This window comes from Amphimedon queenslandica, unplaced genomic scaffold (assembly GCF_000090795.2).
Source record: "Amphimedon queenslandica unplaced genomic scaffold, v1.1 AMPQUscaffold_13320, whole genome shotgun sequence".
Lineage (NCBI taxonomy): Eukaryota > Metazoa > Porifera > Demospongiae > Haplosclerida > Niphatidae > Amphimedon > Amphimedon queenslandica.
Window position 1 is genome coordinate 17640 of NW_003546444.1, and position 17346 is coordinate 34985.

The window sequence follows — 17346 nt, forward strand, 5'->3', positions numbered from 1 at the left end:
TGTGAGTTGATGTAGCTAAAATAGATCTGGCAGTGTGACAATGAGCCTCTATAATTGAGCAATCCATGACAAAATTCTCTCATACAGGATGATTTCTCTGCCTATTCCGGTGATATTGAAAAGATGAAAAAATTGCTTGACAGTGGTGCCGGTAAGATTATTAGCATAAGAGTCTAATATCTGTGATTCAATGCTGGCCACTCCAATAAACACACAATAATACAGGTGATATAATGAATAGATAGATAAAAGAATTTAATGAAAATAAACAAGCCTTTTAGGCCCACCTCTGTAATCTATTATTGGAGTGACCTATGGTAATTTTTATATGATCATCCTGTTTTAGTATTTGCAATGATTGTTTATTCTAAACTATGTAAATTACAAGTTTTTGTATCTTTCATATTCAGATCCAAACAAACGTTCAGGTGATGAAAAACGCACTGCACTACATTGGGCAGCTTTTTATCCATTTCCAAATCCAAAATTAGGAGATCCTCCTAAATTGAAAGCACTCCTATCTATGCTAATTGATTTAGTCAACAGACGTGAAGTCGATATTAATTCTAAAGATATAAATGATGACACACCACTTCACATAGCCTGTATGCGTAGTAACAATGTTGCTATTCCTATATTGTTATCATGCAAAGATGTGCTTATCAACAAGCGTAATAAACATAAAGGATGGACACCATTGCACAGAGCTTGTCAAAATGATAATGAAAGAGTTGCTGAGCTTCTTATGAAAAAAAAGCCTAATTGCTTAAAACGTTGTAACGATGGGATGACACCACTTCACCTTGCTTGCCAGCGTGGTCATGATAGAATTGCCAACGTAATCTTATCATTATGTTCTGATGAAGATAGAATTAAAATTTTAGCTGCTAAAGATAAGAATAGTTATACACCACTTCATATTGCTTGTGAAAAAAATGATATAGAACTTGCTGATATCCTACTAAAACATGATGCTGATCCAAATATGTTTAATGAGAAAAATTTGACTCCACTATTCATTGCAGCTAAAAGTGGCTTTGTGAAGATTTTGAAACTAATGCTTAAAAGGGGTCCAATAGATGACATTAAGAAATGCACTGATAATCATAAAGTAAGCCTAAGATGCACTATAATAATATTATTATTATTATTATCAAGCTATTTAAGATTAACATATACACTAAGTAACATGTTTCTAGCAGCATTTGATGGTTATTTTGATCTTGTATCTAATCAACTTCGTGAAAAATAGTCTAACAGGCTATTTCAGATGCAGTAGCCACAAAAGTTGCTTGCAACACATTGCTGCTAGTCCACTAGTCCTTGCCCATGCTAGTTGCTGCATAATAGGTGAGGCCAATAAAAAGATTCATGGTGACAGTACAAACAACCAATAAACAAAAAATAGGAAATAAAAATTATAAATAGCCAAAAATAAGCTAATATTTATAATAATAATAAATAATAACAAGAAAAAGGTAGCATAACAAACTAGTACCTCACCTGGGCATAATGATTTTCAATTATATAGATTGCAGTGTAATACATCTAGTAAAAAACAATAAGGATGAACTGCAGTCAGTAGCCTACTGCAGTGTTCACTTTTTAGAGCACAACCTTGTAGAGTTACCAGAATGCCAATTGCATGTAGCTAACTACAAATGAGTTTTTTCTGTTTAGCATTTTGCATTGTTTTAGTAGTCTTGCATAGTACATTACAAAGATTTTATATCTACTTTTGACAGCAGCCCAATTTTACATCTTGCCATTTAATAGCTGCCATTATTATTATTTCACTAGCTGTAACAACAAAAATTGATCAACTCTTTTCTTTTTTTTATGAGCTCCTCGTTTTATACAGCATAAATATAGTCTCACAAACCAGACCATTCCTGCCTATGGTCATTGGGCTATGGCGTTTATCATACTTTGGGCCTACAGCCCTCAGTATGATAAATATACCTCCACCTCATTGTATATATAACCTTTACATATAGTACAATGTGATTATACTATTAACAGATACACTCCTTATAACAGACACCTCTTCTACTCCAGGAGACACTATATTGACTAGTTTACCATAATATGTGTGTGTCTCTTCCTAGCTGTCATATTGTAAACCAGCCTTAAGTCTCTAGTAGCAGCTGTTGTTGTTAAAATTATTACTTAAACAAATAATACTATAATCAAATCAAATGCTATTATCAAATACTACAATCAAATACTATAATCAGAGATAATAAATAATAATTAGTAGGAATTAGTATCGTAGTAATTATTATCTCTGCTATAATTAAATACTACAATCGCTGCTATTAACAGATACACTCCTCCTCCTTTACTCCAGCAGACATTATTGACTAGTGACTGTTGTAATGTACAGTATATGTACATTAGTCCATTAGTATCAGCTAATGATTGATCAGTTAATGTGTCTCTCATAATGTGGAGGTGACATTATGTTAAACATTGATTGATTTAGTTAGGACTATCATACAATGATTGACTAATACTGTATCATTGATAATGGGTACAAATAATTGTAAATTGGGATACCAATAAATTTTAAGGGCTGGTACAATAAGAACCCATTGGTCAATACTCAAATGACTGTAAGTTGGGGAATGATCTGGCTAGCAAGACTAGTATAGATACTTTAAACACATGAATATAAAACTCCTCTATACAATATTATGAATATAGAGTTTTCTATATAAGAAAACGTCATAAACGTCACATCTGGCTGTCCTCACCCGTATTTTGCTGCATTCATGGCTGTCAGGGTAGTATATTATTATTATTATTATTATTATTATTATTATTATTATTATCATTATTATCATTATTTATTATTATTATTAGTATTATTATTATTATTATTATTATTATCATTATTATCATTATTTATTATTATTATGTAGCATAATGCACTTCATATTGCCTGTAAAGGGGGACATGCACGAGCAGTCAAACTACTGTTGGAGTATGATGCAGCTGAGATTACTGCCTGTAATAAAGATGGTCTTAATCCTTTTGAAATTGCTATTAAAAAAGAACAAAAGTTAGAATAATGTAACCTTATACTTGTTTATTTCATTGTAAAAAATTTTTAATTTCACAAACCATCCTCAATTTGCAAAATTTATTCTGCTTCAATAGCTACTCAGTCAGCTATAGGAATTTGCAAAATTTTTGTGAATAGATCTAAATTTGGATTATTTTTGTACAAAATCACTACAAAAATAAACCAGTAGATCTAATTATTTTAATAAAAGTATTGATTGTTTTATACTAGGAACGCATAATCATAAAGTATGACTAATTTCTGTGTTTTCATTTCTATTTAGAGATGCTGCAATGGCTATAGTGAATAGTGAGAAGTGGAGAGATGCATTAATGAATGTCACCACTGTTAAGCGTAAAAAGAAAGGTATTTGTCATCGATGCAACAGTAGAGGATGTGTTGAATGCAACAACAATGATGCTTATACACAATTCAAAACACCAATGAGAAGAGCAATTAAAAAAATGCCAGCAGGTTAATAGCTGGATGTGACATGTATACATTGTATATATTACAATGTATACATGTATGCAAGTGTCATCATACATTTATTACATATCTTTTAGATGTAGTTGAAGCTGTTTTTGATTGCTGCTATAAAGCAAATCCAGATGATCCTAATTTTGAATTTCTTGAAGATTTTGATTCAGAATGGTTAAACAACCGGTAATAGATACTGAATTTCCTGTATTTATTTATTTTCTATTTTTAGCATAGCCCCAGTGTACTCTATTCAGAATGATTGTCTTCATATTCTTGTAAGTTATAATTTTTATCAAGTAGCGAGAAATTTTCGTTGCCCAAAATTTTTGTGGATCCATTTATAAATCAATTCCGTGGCTTTAATTTTCGTAGTTTTCTACTTTTCGGCCATCTTGAACCGTATTAAATTGATTTTCGTGGATTTTATTTTTGTAAATTAAAAAAAAACACGAAAACCATTAAAATTTTTTATATATCAATTAGCCCATTGAAATGCGGCAAATGCCACACCCATTCATTGCAATAAATATTTATTATATATTAGTATATCATTTGCTTGTCCTTTGTTTTATTTATAAAAATTTCTTTCATGCATTTGTATAACTTCCTGCTAATAAGCCTGAACTAGGAGAGTTATTGTAATTTGTAATACCTCACAAAATTAAACATCAGAAATGTGACGTGATACTCACATGCATTACCATGCATATATTGTTTACCATCCATAGTACCATTACATTATTCATTAGGCTAATTCTCCAAATGCTGACTTATTGCAGCATCCACTTGCCACTGCACTACTTGATTTAAAATGGAAGAGATATGGAAAAATACTCTATTATAGCAAATTGATGTTTTATATTTTGTTTTTGATTCTACTGACGTCATTTGCTCTCACTGTCCAGTCACCAAATTCAAATTTATGTAAGTTATTAATACCTATATCCTGATATATTATATTATAGGTATGAAAGTTTTTGAAAATGACAATGACACAGTTATTGATTGCTTTCCTGGTAAGTGAGCAATAATCCTGTGATTATCATTTGACTAACAATGTTTAGAGGAAAGTTTGCTATCTCAAAGATACGTGTCTTTTGTTAGCATATGTCTGATATTTTATTCTCTTATCATGTTACTATCTAAATTATTAGCTCAACTGATTCTGCGTAGATGGCAGTCCATTTTGGAAGTGTTTTTGTTCATCTTTATAGTAATTTTTGCTTTTGTACGTAGTAACCAGTGCTATTGTACTGAGTCATGGCAGTGGCAGATTGGAGTGATTGCTGTGTTTTTCAGCTGGATTGTACTTATATTCTCTATTAGGAGGCTACCTGTAGTTGGAATATATGTGGTTATGTATATAACAATACTTTATAATCTCATTAGAAAGGTTGTTGTCCTGGCTTTGCTATTGGTCTTTGCCTTTGCTTTTCCATTTTATATGATATTTTATGATATTCAAGGCAAATTAGAAGGAATAGTAAGAATTTATAATAATAATATCTAAATGATTGCATGATGTTTCTCCCTTTCTCTTCCTCTCTCTTTGTACAGCGTACTCCATTTAATACTCCATGGAGGACAATTTATAAAACAATAACAATGGCAGCAGGACACTTGAGATTAGATTCTTTGTTGCACCAAGATAACCAAATCAATTCCCCTGATGTACAGTATCCAGTGGTTGCATTTTCACTATTAATTGTGTTTGTGGTTTTAATGCCAATTTTATTCATCAATCTATTGGTACGTCTACAGCATAGACTAGATATTAGAGTAAATAAAATTTTATTTACATTAATAGCTACTACAACCAATTTTGACCATAATAATAATGATAATAAAATAATAAATAATAATAATAGCCATTTTTATTTATATAGACTAGTTTAGCTGTTGGTGATATAGTTCAAGAAATAGAAAAAAAATCTGATACTTATAGACTACGCTTGAAAGTAAGTCTATTGATTGCATAACCATTAATACAATTTTAAATGTTTATAGTTAGAATTTACACTACCTGTGGAAAAATTTTTACGTTTCAAGTAAGTTATCAATTTCCGGACACATACAAATTCAGATGCTTGCTTTAGAAAAACTATGCTTTGAAATCTAATGAAACTGCAAAGTATAATAGCCTTTACTTGTGTGAAAAAATTGCAGCTTTAGCATAAATGCATCAAAAGCTATCAGCTCTCAAAGCATAGTCTCGGGGCTAGTCATATTACTTACCTAAATGTGTCTGATGTTAACTATGATGTTTTGATGATGATACCCTCACAGGAATTTCCCCTTTTTCTATGTGTCTGTGTAAAGTTATTTTTCACAACAACATATCTCTTTCATAAAATAAATATTACAACATTACGTCAAATTTCTGTAGTAAACAAGTTGGCTTTAAGCATTGTACTTTTCTTTAAATTTGGCCGAAATAGAGTACATTTTTAAGTATCAATGAATGAGCCATTGTAGCCTGGTATTTATCTACTAGACTACACGTAGTATCTATGCCTACCCATTGCCAAAGTGACGCCTATATCTAACCATAGATACTACATACTATGATGTAACCCCTAACTACCCACCTATTGCAGATGGTCTATATAGCTGGTAACTTTTGATACACTCTCACTAGAGCTGAAGATTTTCACACAAATCAAATACAACTATTTCCATAATAGACTTTGTAGTTTCATGAGATATCAGAGCATAGTTTTCCTAAAACAGGCATCCAAATTTGGATGCGTCCAGAAATTGATAACTTACTCTACTATTTAAAACTGCTCTACCCATTGTTGACAAAAGAATAATGAAGAAATTTAAAGATTCTTTGGATTTATGGCAAACAGGAAATAAAAAAAACAGTGACAAGCAAGAATTAAGTGACGAACAAAAGTTAAGTGACAAGCAAAAATTAAGTGACCGCTTTAAAAAATATATTAATGATTGGTCAAAGCGGATTGAAATATCTACTAAAACTGAGCTTCCTGTGAGTAAAAACTTATTATTCATTCAATTAATAATAAATAATTATTATTAATGAAGGCAACTATAGCTGATGTCAAGAATCATATCAAACCATTATCTGAAGAAGTGAAAGATCTAAACAATTCAGTGGATCAATTGCTATCTATTGTTAGAAGTATGAGGAATGAAAGTCCAGGAAGACGTAACATTTAATTTTACATGCTGAAGTTGAATTGTTAAGCCATTTGTATAGTGCTGTTTTTGGTTGTATGAACATTTGTTTTGGTCATATATAGTTCTAGTTGAGTGGTCACTTTACTTTTAGTTTAAGTTTTTTATGTTTTTTAGTTCTAATTTTAGTTTTGGTGCAGAGCATAAATTCTCTTTTAGTTTTTGCATTTAAAAAAATTAGCTTAAAAATTTTAGTTCAAGTAAAAAATCAATTATAGAGAATAATTAATTGAGTAAGTATACCCCATGGCACTAGCCATTTTCTAAAATCACAGGTAAACCAAGCTAATGACAAAAAACATTTACATAACATTTTGTCAATTTGATTTCAGCTGTCATTTATTGTTGCATCAAAAATATAGATAATGCATAGAAAATCCAATTTGTCTTCATGATTGTATCTTGAAAGGTGAAAGGTCATAGGAAGGAGTTTCTCCCAAGGCCAGTTCACTCAATATCTTCCCAACAATTGGAGCTAACTTAAAACCATGACCTATAGGTGAGTACATACATTATGATACTTTAAAATAATATTAGGTGGTCTAATACAATGAACTGACCTGAAAATCCTGCACCAATTATGATGTTTGGATTATTTGGATGGTAATCGAGATAAGGATCACCAGAAGGCTACACAAAAAGAGAGGGAGAGGGGGGGCAATTATTCAATGCTTTAATCCACCATTTCATAAATAAAAGAATAGTTCTTTAGAATTTTTCTTTATAAAGGATTTTGAAAGTAGGATCTACAATAACTCACTGTCTTCGTGTACATGCACTCCTCCACAATGGCAGGGCTTGAGTAGTCAAGATCTTTAAATGAATGAGCCTCCAGAAACTCTGAGATTATTTTAGACGCCTCAGGACGAGGAGTTAGAAAGTCCCTACAATCAGGATCAACCTCTGTCCCCTTACTAGTATTGTGAAAAGAAATCTACAAGAAAGAGACAAAAAAAGAATAAAATAAATTGACATTACAATGATGTAGTTTGATTATATTTTTGTAGCATATTACTTTCATCAATCCAGGGTATTCTAGTACTGGCAGTCCATATAAAAGTCCAGTAGAAAGAACGCAAGCAAATATTGGAAAATTCCCGACTGCAAAGGACTCTGGTTTCAATGTCTTCCAATAAAAATGTTCAACTTTCAATATCTACAATGAATGAAGGAAATAAAGTTACATCAGTGCATAAAATAAATACCTTTAAAGGTAGCTCAATTCCAGTATATTGCAGTACTTTGTTAGTCCATGGTCCAGTGGTTAGTATCAGTTTCTTAGTATTGAACTGAGTCCCACTGCCAGTGAGTACAGTGATGGTATCATTATCATTATTGATTATACCAGTTACTTGATGATTGTCAAGCAACTCACCACCATTTTGTATAAATAAATCCTAAAAGACAGAGGGAAAGAGAGAGAGAAAGAGAGAGAGAGAGAGAGGGGAGAGGAAGGGAAAGTTATATAAAGGCAGATAGTTCCCTCCCTCTTTCTCTCCATTTGTACTTGTAAAGTATCAACAGCTTTAGATGCTCTCAGTATTCCTCCATCTTCTTCAGACACACACAAGTACTCATCAGGTAACTTCAACTGATCCTTATACTCATCATTAACTTCTTTAGCTCTCATAACTCTGTGAGACACTCCATTGTCCTCCATTGATTGGATGTAGTCAGCTACTGAAGATCCTTTAAGACTTCCCTTGGAATCCTTCGAACCAAACACATAAAAACCTGTTTTACTATAAAAAAGTATTACAGATAACAAAGCATAAATTAACAATGTGGATTCTACTAGGATTAAAATTAGTATCAATATCAGTGTTAACTTACTGATACAACTGCTTTCCTGATTTTTTCTCAATGTCCGACCACAGCTTAAAAGCTTCGTCCATCATTTTTACATAATAGCCCTGATGATAAGCCTTCCTTGTGATACGGGATCCACCAGATGAACTACCTCTTGTGTGTCCTCTATCAAACTAAAAAATTAAATAAAATTGCATTTATACCTTTTTTCTCCATTTCTTTCCCTCTCTCTCTCCACACTTCTCTAAGCCTGCTCCTGGCCCACCTGTTCAAGGAGGAGAATATTTCTCTTTCCCCTTGCAGTGAGTGTATAAGCTGTAGCACTTCCTTCAGCTCCAGCCCCAACTACTATCACGTCATAAAGTTTGTGCTCAGGAGGAGGAGCAAGAGGAGGAGAACTTGCACTAGTTTGAACTTTTTTATTGGCAGGAGGAGCAACAATAGATGGAATACTCTACATAATAAAAGCTAAAATTTTAATTTTAATAGGAAATTTTAATATACATGTAAAAGGAATGGGTATAATTTCATATATAAAATTAACTGTCACAAGCACAAAGTTTGAGCTAATTTCAATAAAATTAATTTTTTACCAATATTTTTCAAGTTGCTCAAGAATCAGGCCAAAGTCCATCTACAGGAATTTTAAAAATTGAAGTCGGAATCACCTCAAACTTTCTACACAGCATAAGGGCATCAATATAGATCAGAAAATGTAATAAAAATTTGGGGTAATTTCGGAGCCATTTTTTGGAAAAAACCATGGGCTATAGCCTTGGGTATTCTTCAGATTTTTGGCATTTTTTAAAAATGGCCGTAACTTGAAAAATTGGAGTCGGAATCACTTCAAACTTTCTACATAGCATAAGGACATCAATATGTATCAGAAAATCTAATAAAAATTGGGGGTCATTTTTTAGCCATTTTTTGGGAAAAACCATGGGCTATAGCCTTGGGTGTTTTTCAGATTTTTGGCATTTTCTTAAAATGGCCGTGACTTGAAAAATTCAAGTCGGATTCACCTCAAACTGGCTACACAGCATAAGGACATCAATATGTATCAGAAAATCTAATAAAAATTGGGGTGATTTTGGAACCATTTTTTGAAAAAAACCATGGGCTATAGCCTTGGGTATCTTTCTGAATTTTGCCATTTTTTAAAAATGGCCGTAACTTGAAAAATTGAAGTTAAAATTCCATAGTATTTACTATACAGGGTATTTTTTAAAATTGCTAGGAGAGAAGTCTTCATTTTAAATTATACATGTATTGGGTAGCAAGTTTGCAGAAGCAGATCCTGTTCAAGGAACTTTGGTGGCTGCCTACATGTGCTTACAGTATAAGCTTGTTGTATCTTGAAAGGTGAAAGGTCATAGGAAGGAGTTTCACCCAAGGCCAGTTCACTCAATATCTTCCCAACAATTGGAGCTAACTTAAAACCATGACCTGTAGGTGAGTACATACATTATGATACTTTAAAATAATATTAGGTGGTCTAATACAATGAACCGACCTGAAAATCCTGCACCAATTATTATGTTTGGATTATTTGGATGGTAATCAAGATAAGGATCACTAGAAGGCTACACAAATAAAGAGATACACATGTAAGTCATTTTATTTGAATGTATAAATTTAACAATCCATTTTAAATATGCTAGCATGCATTTTGAAAGTTAGGTGAAGCTTATAAGCTAAGAGCATGCATGATTTACAATTCCAAGAGTTGGAATTGATACATGAGCAAAATTTGCACCCAAACATCATTAAATAATGTATTACAGCAAATTTTTGTATGACCAAACTTTAGTTCTTAAATTCTCAAAAAAACTCCAAAAATGAAAATTAAACACACAAAATTACAGAAACAAGCACGTGTGTTTTTTTTACAGAAAGTTAAAAATAGAAAGTTGTATTTTTGACAAAAAATGAAAGTTTGCCTGAGAAAAGAAACCTGCTATACTGTAACTCACTGTCTTCGTGTAAATGCACTGCTCAACTATGGCAGGAGTTGAGTAGTCAAGATCTCTAAACGAATGGGTCTCCAGAAACTCGGAGAGTATTTTGCAATCTTCAAGATGAGAGGATTTAAAGTCCCTGCAATCGGGATCAACCTCTATCTCTTTGATATTGCGAAAAGAAATCTACAAAAAAGAGCACGACAGAAAAAACAACAAAAAAATAGAGTATAGCAACATTGCACATAGTCTATAGTAATGAGACTGAGTATTACTTTAACTAATCCAGGGTATTCTAGTATTGGTACTCCATACACAAGTCCAGTAGAAAGAATACAAGCAAATACAGGGAAATTCCTCACTGAGTATGACTCAGGATTCAATGTCTTCCAATAGCAATGCTCCACTCTTAGCATCTAAAATGAAGAAAATAAAGTTGCATCAAGGTAATTTAAAATTTAGACATTTAATAAACATTATTTCAACTTAAACTCCTGTCTTTCTTACATGTACCTTTAGAGGTAGTTCAATTCCAATATATTGCAATACTTTGTTAGTCCATGGTCCAGTGGTTAGTATCAGTTTCTTAGTATTGAACTGAGTCCCACTGCCAGTGAGTACAGTAATGGTATCATCATCATTATTGATTATACCAGTCACTTGATGATTGTCAAGCAACTCACCACCATTTTGTATGAATAAATCCTGAGAGACAGAGACAGAGACAGAGACAGAGAGAGGGATACATATGTACATAATGAAAGGCAGATAGTTCCCTCCCTCTTTCTCTCCATTTGTACTTGTAAAGTATCAACAGCTTTAGATGCTCTCAGTATTCCTCCATCTTCTTCAGACACACACAAGTACTCATCAGGTAACTTCAACTGATCCTTATATTCATCATTAACTTCTTTAGCTCTCATAACTCTGTGAGACACTCCATTGTCCTCCATTGATTGGATGTAGTCGGCTACTGAAGATCCTTTAAGACTTCCCTTGGAATCCTTTGAACCAAACACATAAATACCGGTTTTACTAGAAAAAGAACAAGTAATACAGAATTACATATACAAAACAAAGCATATTTCATTAACAATTTATCTACTAAATCAAAATCAATATCAGTGTTAACTTACTGATACAACTGCTTCCCTGATTTTTTCTCAATCTCAGACCACAGTTTAAAAGCTTCGTCCATCAATCCTGTATAATAGCTTTGATGATAAGCTCTCCTAGTGATACGGGACCCTCCATGTGAACTACCTCTTGTATGTCCTCTATCAAACTAAAAAAATATTAAAATGGTATGATATCTCTCCTGTCTCCCTCTCTCTCTCTCTCCACACTTCTCTAAGCCTGCTCCTGCCCCACCTGTTCAAGCAGGAGGATATTTCTCTTTCCCTTTGCAGTGAGTGTATAAGCTGTAGCACTTCCTTCAACTCCAGCTCCAACTACTATCACGTCATAAAGGTTGTGCTCAGGAGGAGGAGCAAGAGGAGGAGAACTTGTACTAGTTTGAACTTCTTTATTGGCAGGAGGAGCAACAATAGACGGAATACTCTAGATAATAATAGCTAAAATTTTAATTTTAATAGGAAATTTTACTATACATGTAAAAGGAATGTAAGTAATGTGTATGAATTTGATGTGCAGTTAGAATTAAAAATTAACAGTTATATACGAGTATAAAATTTGAGCTACTTCCCAGCAAAAATACTCTAGATAATAATGACTATGATTTAATTTTAATGGGAATTTTTAATATACATGTAAAAGGAATGGGTATAATTTCATGTATAAAATCAACTGTCAAAAGCACAAAGTTTGAGCTAATTTCAATAAAAATTAATTTTTTACCAATATTTTTAAAGTTGCTCAAGAATCAGGCCAAAGTCCCTTTACAGGAATTTTAAAAATTGAAGTCGGAATCACCTCAAACTATAGCTACACAGCATAAGGGCATCAATATGTATCAGAAAATCTAATAAAAATTTGAGGTGATTTTGGAGCCATTTTTTGGAAAAAACCATGGGCTATAGCCTTGGGTATTTTTCAGAATTTTGTCGTTTTCTTAAAATGGCCGTAACTTGAAAAATTGAAGTCGGAATCACCTCAAACTTGCTACACAGCATAAGTACATCATAATAAGTCAGAAAATTTAATAAAAATTTGGAGTAATTTCGGAGCCATTTTTTGGAAAAAACCATGGGCTATATATAGCCTTGGATATATCTTGAATAATTGAAGTTAAAATTCCATAGTATTTACTATACAGGGTATTTTTTAAATTGCTAGGAGAGAATTCCTCATTTTAAATTATACATGTATTGGGAAACAAGTTTGCAGAAGTAGATCCTGTTCAAGGAACTTTGGTGGCTGCCTACATGTGCTTACAGTATAAGCTTGTTGTATCTTGAAAGGTGAAAGGTCATAGGAAGGAGTTTCACCCAAGGCCAGTTCACTCAATATCTTCCCAACAATTGGAGCTAACTTAAAACCATGACCTGTAGGTGAGTATATATTTAATAGATGTACAATACACACTTGTATGTGGATGCTTGATCTTAGAACAATATATTACGTTGTAAGTGAATAAAAATTATTATTATTTATTTGACCTGAAAAACCAGCTCCAATTATGATGTTAGGGTAATTTGGATGGTAATCGAGAAATGGATCATAATTAGACTAAAAAGAAATAAATGAGAAGAGAAGAGAATGATGAAGCATATATTGAAATATGTTATAAGTCACATACAGTTTGTGTCCATATGCAAAATTCATGAATGGCTGGTTTAGTGTGATCTACTCCTTTAAAGTGCTCTTTAATGAACTGAGATACAACAGGCAGGCCAACACTAGTAGGATTAACATCCCTGGCATCAGGATCAATCTCTTCATAAGTGTGTGGACATACCTATAAGGATTACGTGAAGAGAATATCAGTTCAACCTTTCCACAATTGAATCAACCATGCATAATTATAGTCATAAAAGCAGGTGCCATTTTTAAAGACAGACAGACAATAGTAGTACCTAGTAGTCCTTGCCTATGCAAAGCTGGGCAAGGCCAATAAAAATAATATTGTATAATAGTTATAGTTCAAAGACTTTAAAGTACACTTGATATACATGTAAAGGGTAAATGGCATATTTTATTCTGAGGTAAATGACATTATTTTTAAATGACATACTTTTAATAGATCAGGATATTCAAACACAGGTAGTCCATATGTGTGACCATCTCCACTGATACCAACAAAAACTGGGAAAACATCAGCAGAGAAATGCTTTGGATTTTCCGTCCTCCAGTAAAAAACTTCAGCTTTGTGAACCTGATAAAAAATAAAGGTAATAATTGTCTTAAATTTATCAAATGCATGTACTGATATCACTGCTACTGCAAGATAAGGACACATAAAGTTAAGGCCCCCATACTGATATCACTGCTACTGCAAGATAAGGACACATAAAGTTAAGGCCCCCGTGATATCACTGCTACTGCAAGATAAGGACACATAAAGTTAAGGCCACCATACTGATATCACTACTATGGCAAGATAAGGACACATAAAGTTAAGGCCCCCATACTGATATCACTGCTACTGCAAGATAAGGACACATAAAGTTAAGACCACCATACTGATATCACTACTACGGCAAGATAAGGACACATAAAGTTAAGGCCCCCATACTGATATCACTGCTACGGCAAGATAAGGACACATAAAGTTAAGGCCCCCATACTGATATCACTGCTACGGCAAAATAAGGACACATAAAGTTAAGGCCACCATACTGATATCACTACTATGGCAAGATAAGGACACATAAAGTTAAGGCCCCCATACTGATATCACTACTATGGCAAGATAAGGACACATAAAGTTAAGGCCCCCATACTGATATCACTGCTACTGCAAGATAAGGACACATAAAGTTAAGGCCCCCATACTGATATCACTGCTACTGCAAGATAAGGACACATAAAGTTAAGGCCCCCATACTGATATCACTACTATGGCAAGATAACGACACATAAAGTTAAGGCCCCCATACTGATATCACTGCTACTGCAAGATAAGGACACATAAAGTTAAGGCCACCATACTGATATCACTGCTACTGCAAGATAAGGACACATAAAGTTAAGGCCCCCATACTGATATCACTGCTACTGCAAGATAAGGACACATAAAGTTAAGGCCCCCATACTGATATCACTGCTACTGCAAAATAAGGACACATAAAGTTAAGGCCCTCATACATGACGCAACTTGTTGCTAGTAACATTTGTGGGTACTTTGATCTTGTAAGTAACATGTTGCGGAGAATAGAAACATGTTCTATTTTTTGGCAACATGCTCCTTGGTTGGCAGCAACAAGTTGCCTTGTGTATGAAGGTCTTTAAATGTACTTCAAAATTCTATTTCAATCAATTTCACTTAAAACCAGGCATTTCTTATTTTATATCAGGTACCAGAATATAATACTGTATAACGCTTTATTTTGGCGGCACTTTATTTTGGCAATTTTGATGTAAAATTGTAATTGGCGGTTTTTAATTTGACGATTTTTGTGTACACACGTGCATTACTGAGCATGCACATTAATGATTGGCGGTTTTAATATTGGCGATTCTGCTTGCAAACTGCCAATCGCCAAAATAAAACTCCGCCAAATTAAAGCGTTATATGGTATAATGCTGGTACCAAGAGTTTGATGCTACTATTAAGAGTGGATAAATCCTAAATAATTATCCACTCTTGCCATTATGTGTAATAGTATATCCAAGCTCTGGTGACAATGTGATAAGTAGCAGCATTCATAGTTATGGCAAGACGTGTAACTACAGGAAGTGGACCCACGATGCCATTGTTCAAACTTCCAGTATAAAAGGTCACTTGAAATTTAGCAATGCCATCGCTTCTCGGCCTACTGGCTAAGATCAAGTAGAAATAACTGTTCTTTTGAGTTTAATCGCTCAAACTCTGCCCACTGGGTGGAAAGACGATTGCTCTATTTCTTTTCACACTGATAGTGCTCAAGGCTTGCTTTGACCTATCGTGGGATCACACCTGTATTGCACTACAGCAGGGAGTGGTCCCTTTTTATTACATTTAATATCAAAAGCAATGAATACATGGCACATCCAAAAAATTGCAAAAGTAAAGAATTCTCTCCTTTTCATTTTTGACTCAACTTGGCCAAAACCCCTGTACTAGGTCCTCAAAAGTCTGGTAAGCATAGGAGTGAGTTCTTTTTCCCGGTATAGCAAGGCTACAAAAGTCGTGGCAGCCATTTCATTTTTGGGTTGAATCCTACTTAGTAATGCTACTGCAATAACTTTCGAAATCTGTAAAAGTCTAATTTTGATTAGGATCTGCTCAAACTTGCGGCACAATATATGTATTTTTAAATAAAATAGATAATTTTTTTCAAGCAATTTTAAAGATACCCTGTATAGTACATATATGGTATTTTGTCAAAATTTGGAACAATTTCAAATGCATACTGTTTCAGGATCTCTCCCTCTTACTTTTAAAGGTAGTTCAATTCCAGTATATTGCAATACTTTGTTAGTCCATGGTCCAGTGGTTAGTATCAGTTTCTTAGTATTGAACTGAGTCCCACTGCCAGTGAGTATAGTGATGGTATCATCATCATTATTGATTATACCAGTCACTTGATGATTATCAAGCAACTCACCACCATTTTGTATGAATAAATCCTGAGAGAGAGAGAGAGAGAGAGAGAGAGAGGAAAGGAAGGGAAATTTATATAAAGGCTGATAGAGCCCTCCCTCTTTTACTTGTAAAGTATCAACAGCTTTAGAGGCTCTCAATATTCCTCCATCTTCTTCAGACACACACAAGTACTCATCAGGTAACTTCAACTGATCCTTATATTCATCATTAACTTCTTTAGCTCTCATAACTCGATGAGACACTCCATTGTCCTCCATTGATTTGATGTAGTCTTGGATTCTTTTCCTCGAGTTGGAAGCAGATTTTTCCGGACCAAAAACAATTATTCCGGTTTTACTAAAAAATTAAATATTTTCCTAATACCGCTAGCTGAATTTTTACTGTAATTTAACTGAAAAACTATAATTTGATTTGGCATTTAAGATAAAACTAAATACCTTAGAGGTACTTCTAAATCATGGGTACTATCAATTACTATTTTTGCCATTGAAATAAAATTAATACATGTAGTTAATTAATTATAACACTAAATCAACAATAAATATAAAATAATATAATCACAATTTTTAGTATCAACAAAATCTACTTAAGAGTTAAATCGCAATGCTTGTACATGTAATCAATATCAAAATCAATATCAGTGTTAACTTACTGATACAACTGCTTCCCTGATTCTTTCTCAATGTCCGACCACAGTTTAAAAGCTTCGTCCATCATTTTAACATAATAGCTTTGATGATAAGCTCTCCTAGTGATACGGGACCCTCCATGAGAACTACCTCTTGTATGTCCTCTGTCAAACTAAAAAATATTAATTATTAATCACAAGATCATAAGGGTATTCTCTTGAAACAGACCTGCTCCAGGAGCAGCACTTTTTTGCCGGTTTTTGAAGCTAGGTGGTATCCTGTAGCACTTCCTTCAACGCCAGCACCAATAATAATCACATCATACATCTTATTCCTGCTCGATTGCTGCTTTTAGCTCTAATAGTGCTGACTGCTGAGATTATTTTGTGATGGAAACCACACCTATCTACACTCAAATAATTAGCTCAAGGACAATAGACCTATTAATTCTTGTCTATTATGAGATTGTTCTGTGATCTATATAAAAATGAG

General features: G+C 33.4%; 3 protein-coding genes across 3 annotated transcripts; 2 read left to right on the top strand and 1 right to left on the bottom strand.

Annotated features, from left to right (window-relative positions):
• Positions 1-102: 102 nt before the first annotated feature.
• On the top strand, positions 103-3560 carry LOC109583189 (ankyrin-1-like). The gene is made up of 4 exons (XM_019998432.1): positions 103-151; positions 411-1111; positions 2925-3064; positions 3351-3560. Exons 1-4 carry the CDS (start codon positions 124-126, stop codon positions 3544-3546), a joined length of 1065 nt encoding a protein of 354 aa, XP_019853991.1. The 5' UTR covers positions 103-123; the 3' UTR covers positions 3547-3560.
• Positions 3561-3630: 70 nt separating this feature from the next.
• On the top strand, positions 3631-7121 carry LOC105313336 (transient receptor potential cation channel subfamily A member 1 homolog). The gene is made up of 10 exons (XM_019998431.1): positions 3631-3733; positions 3780-3825; positions 4300-4474; positions 4516-4566; positions 4615-5033; positions 5108-5299; positions 5437-5508; positions 5558-5598; positions 6359-6542; positions 6599-7121. Exons 3-10 carry the CDS (start codon positions 4402-4404, stop codon positions 6731-6733), a joined length of 1167 nt encoding a protein of 388 aa, XP_019853990.1. The 5' UTR covers positions 3631-3733; positions 3780-3825; positions 4300-4401; the 3' UTR covers positions 6734-7121.
• Positions 7021-17256, bottom strand: LOC100633392 (uncharacterized). Its single transcript, XM_011406665.2, has 24 exons — positions 17083-17256; positions 16878-17026; positions 16330-16561; positions 16057-16248; positions 13712-13852; positions 13277-13435; positions 13137-13206; positions 12913-13022; positions 11890-12078; positions 11655-11803; positions 11319-11553; positions 11032-11223; positions 10794-10934; positions 10534-10704; positions 10074-10143; positions 9897-10006; positions 8826-9014; positions 8585-8733; positions 8259-8493; positions 7957-8148; positions 7767-7907; positions 7512-7685; positions 7312-7381; positions 7021-7244 (listed from the first exon to the last, which is right to left on the bottom strand). Exons 1-24 carry the CDS (start codon positions 17179-17181, stop codon positions 7141-7143), a joined length of 3663 nt encoding a protein of 1220 aa, XP_011404967.1. The 5' UTR covers positions 17182-17256; the 3' UTR covers positions 7021-7140.
• Between the last annotated feature and the right edge of the window lie 90 nt (positions 17257-17346).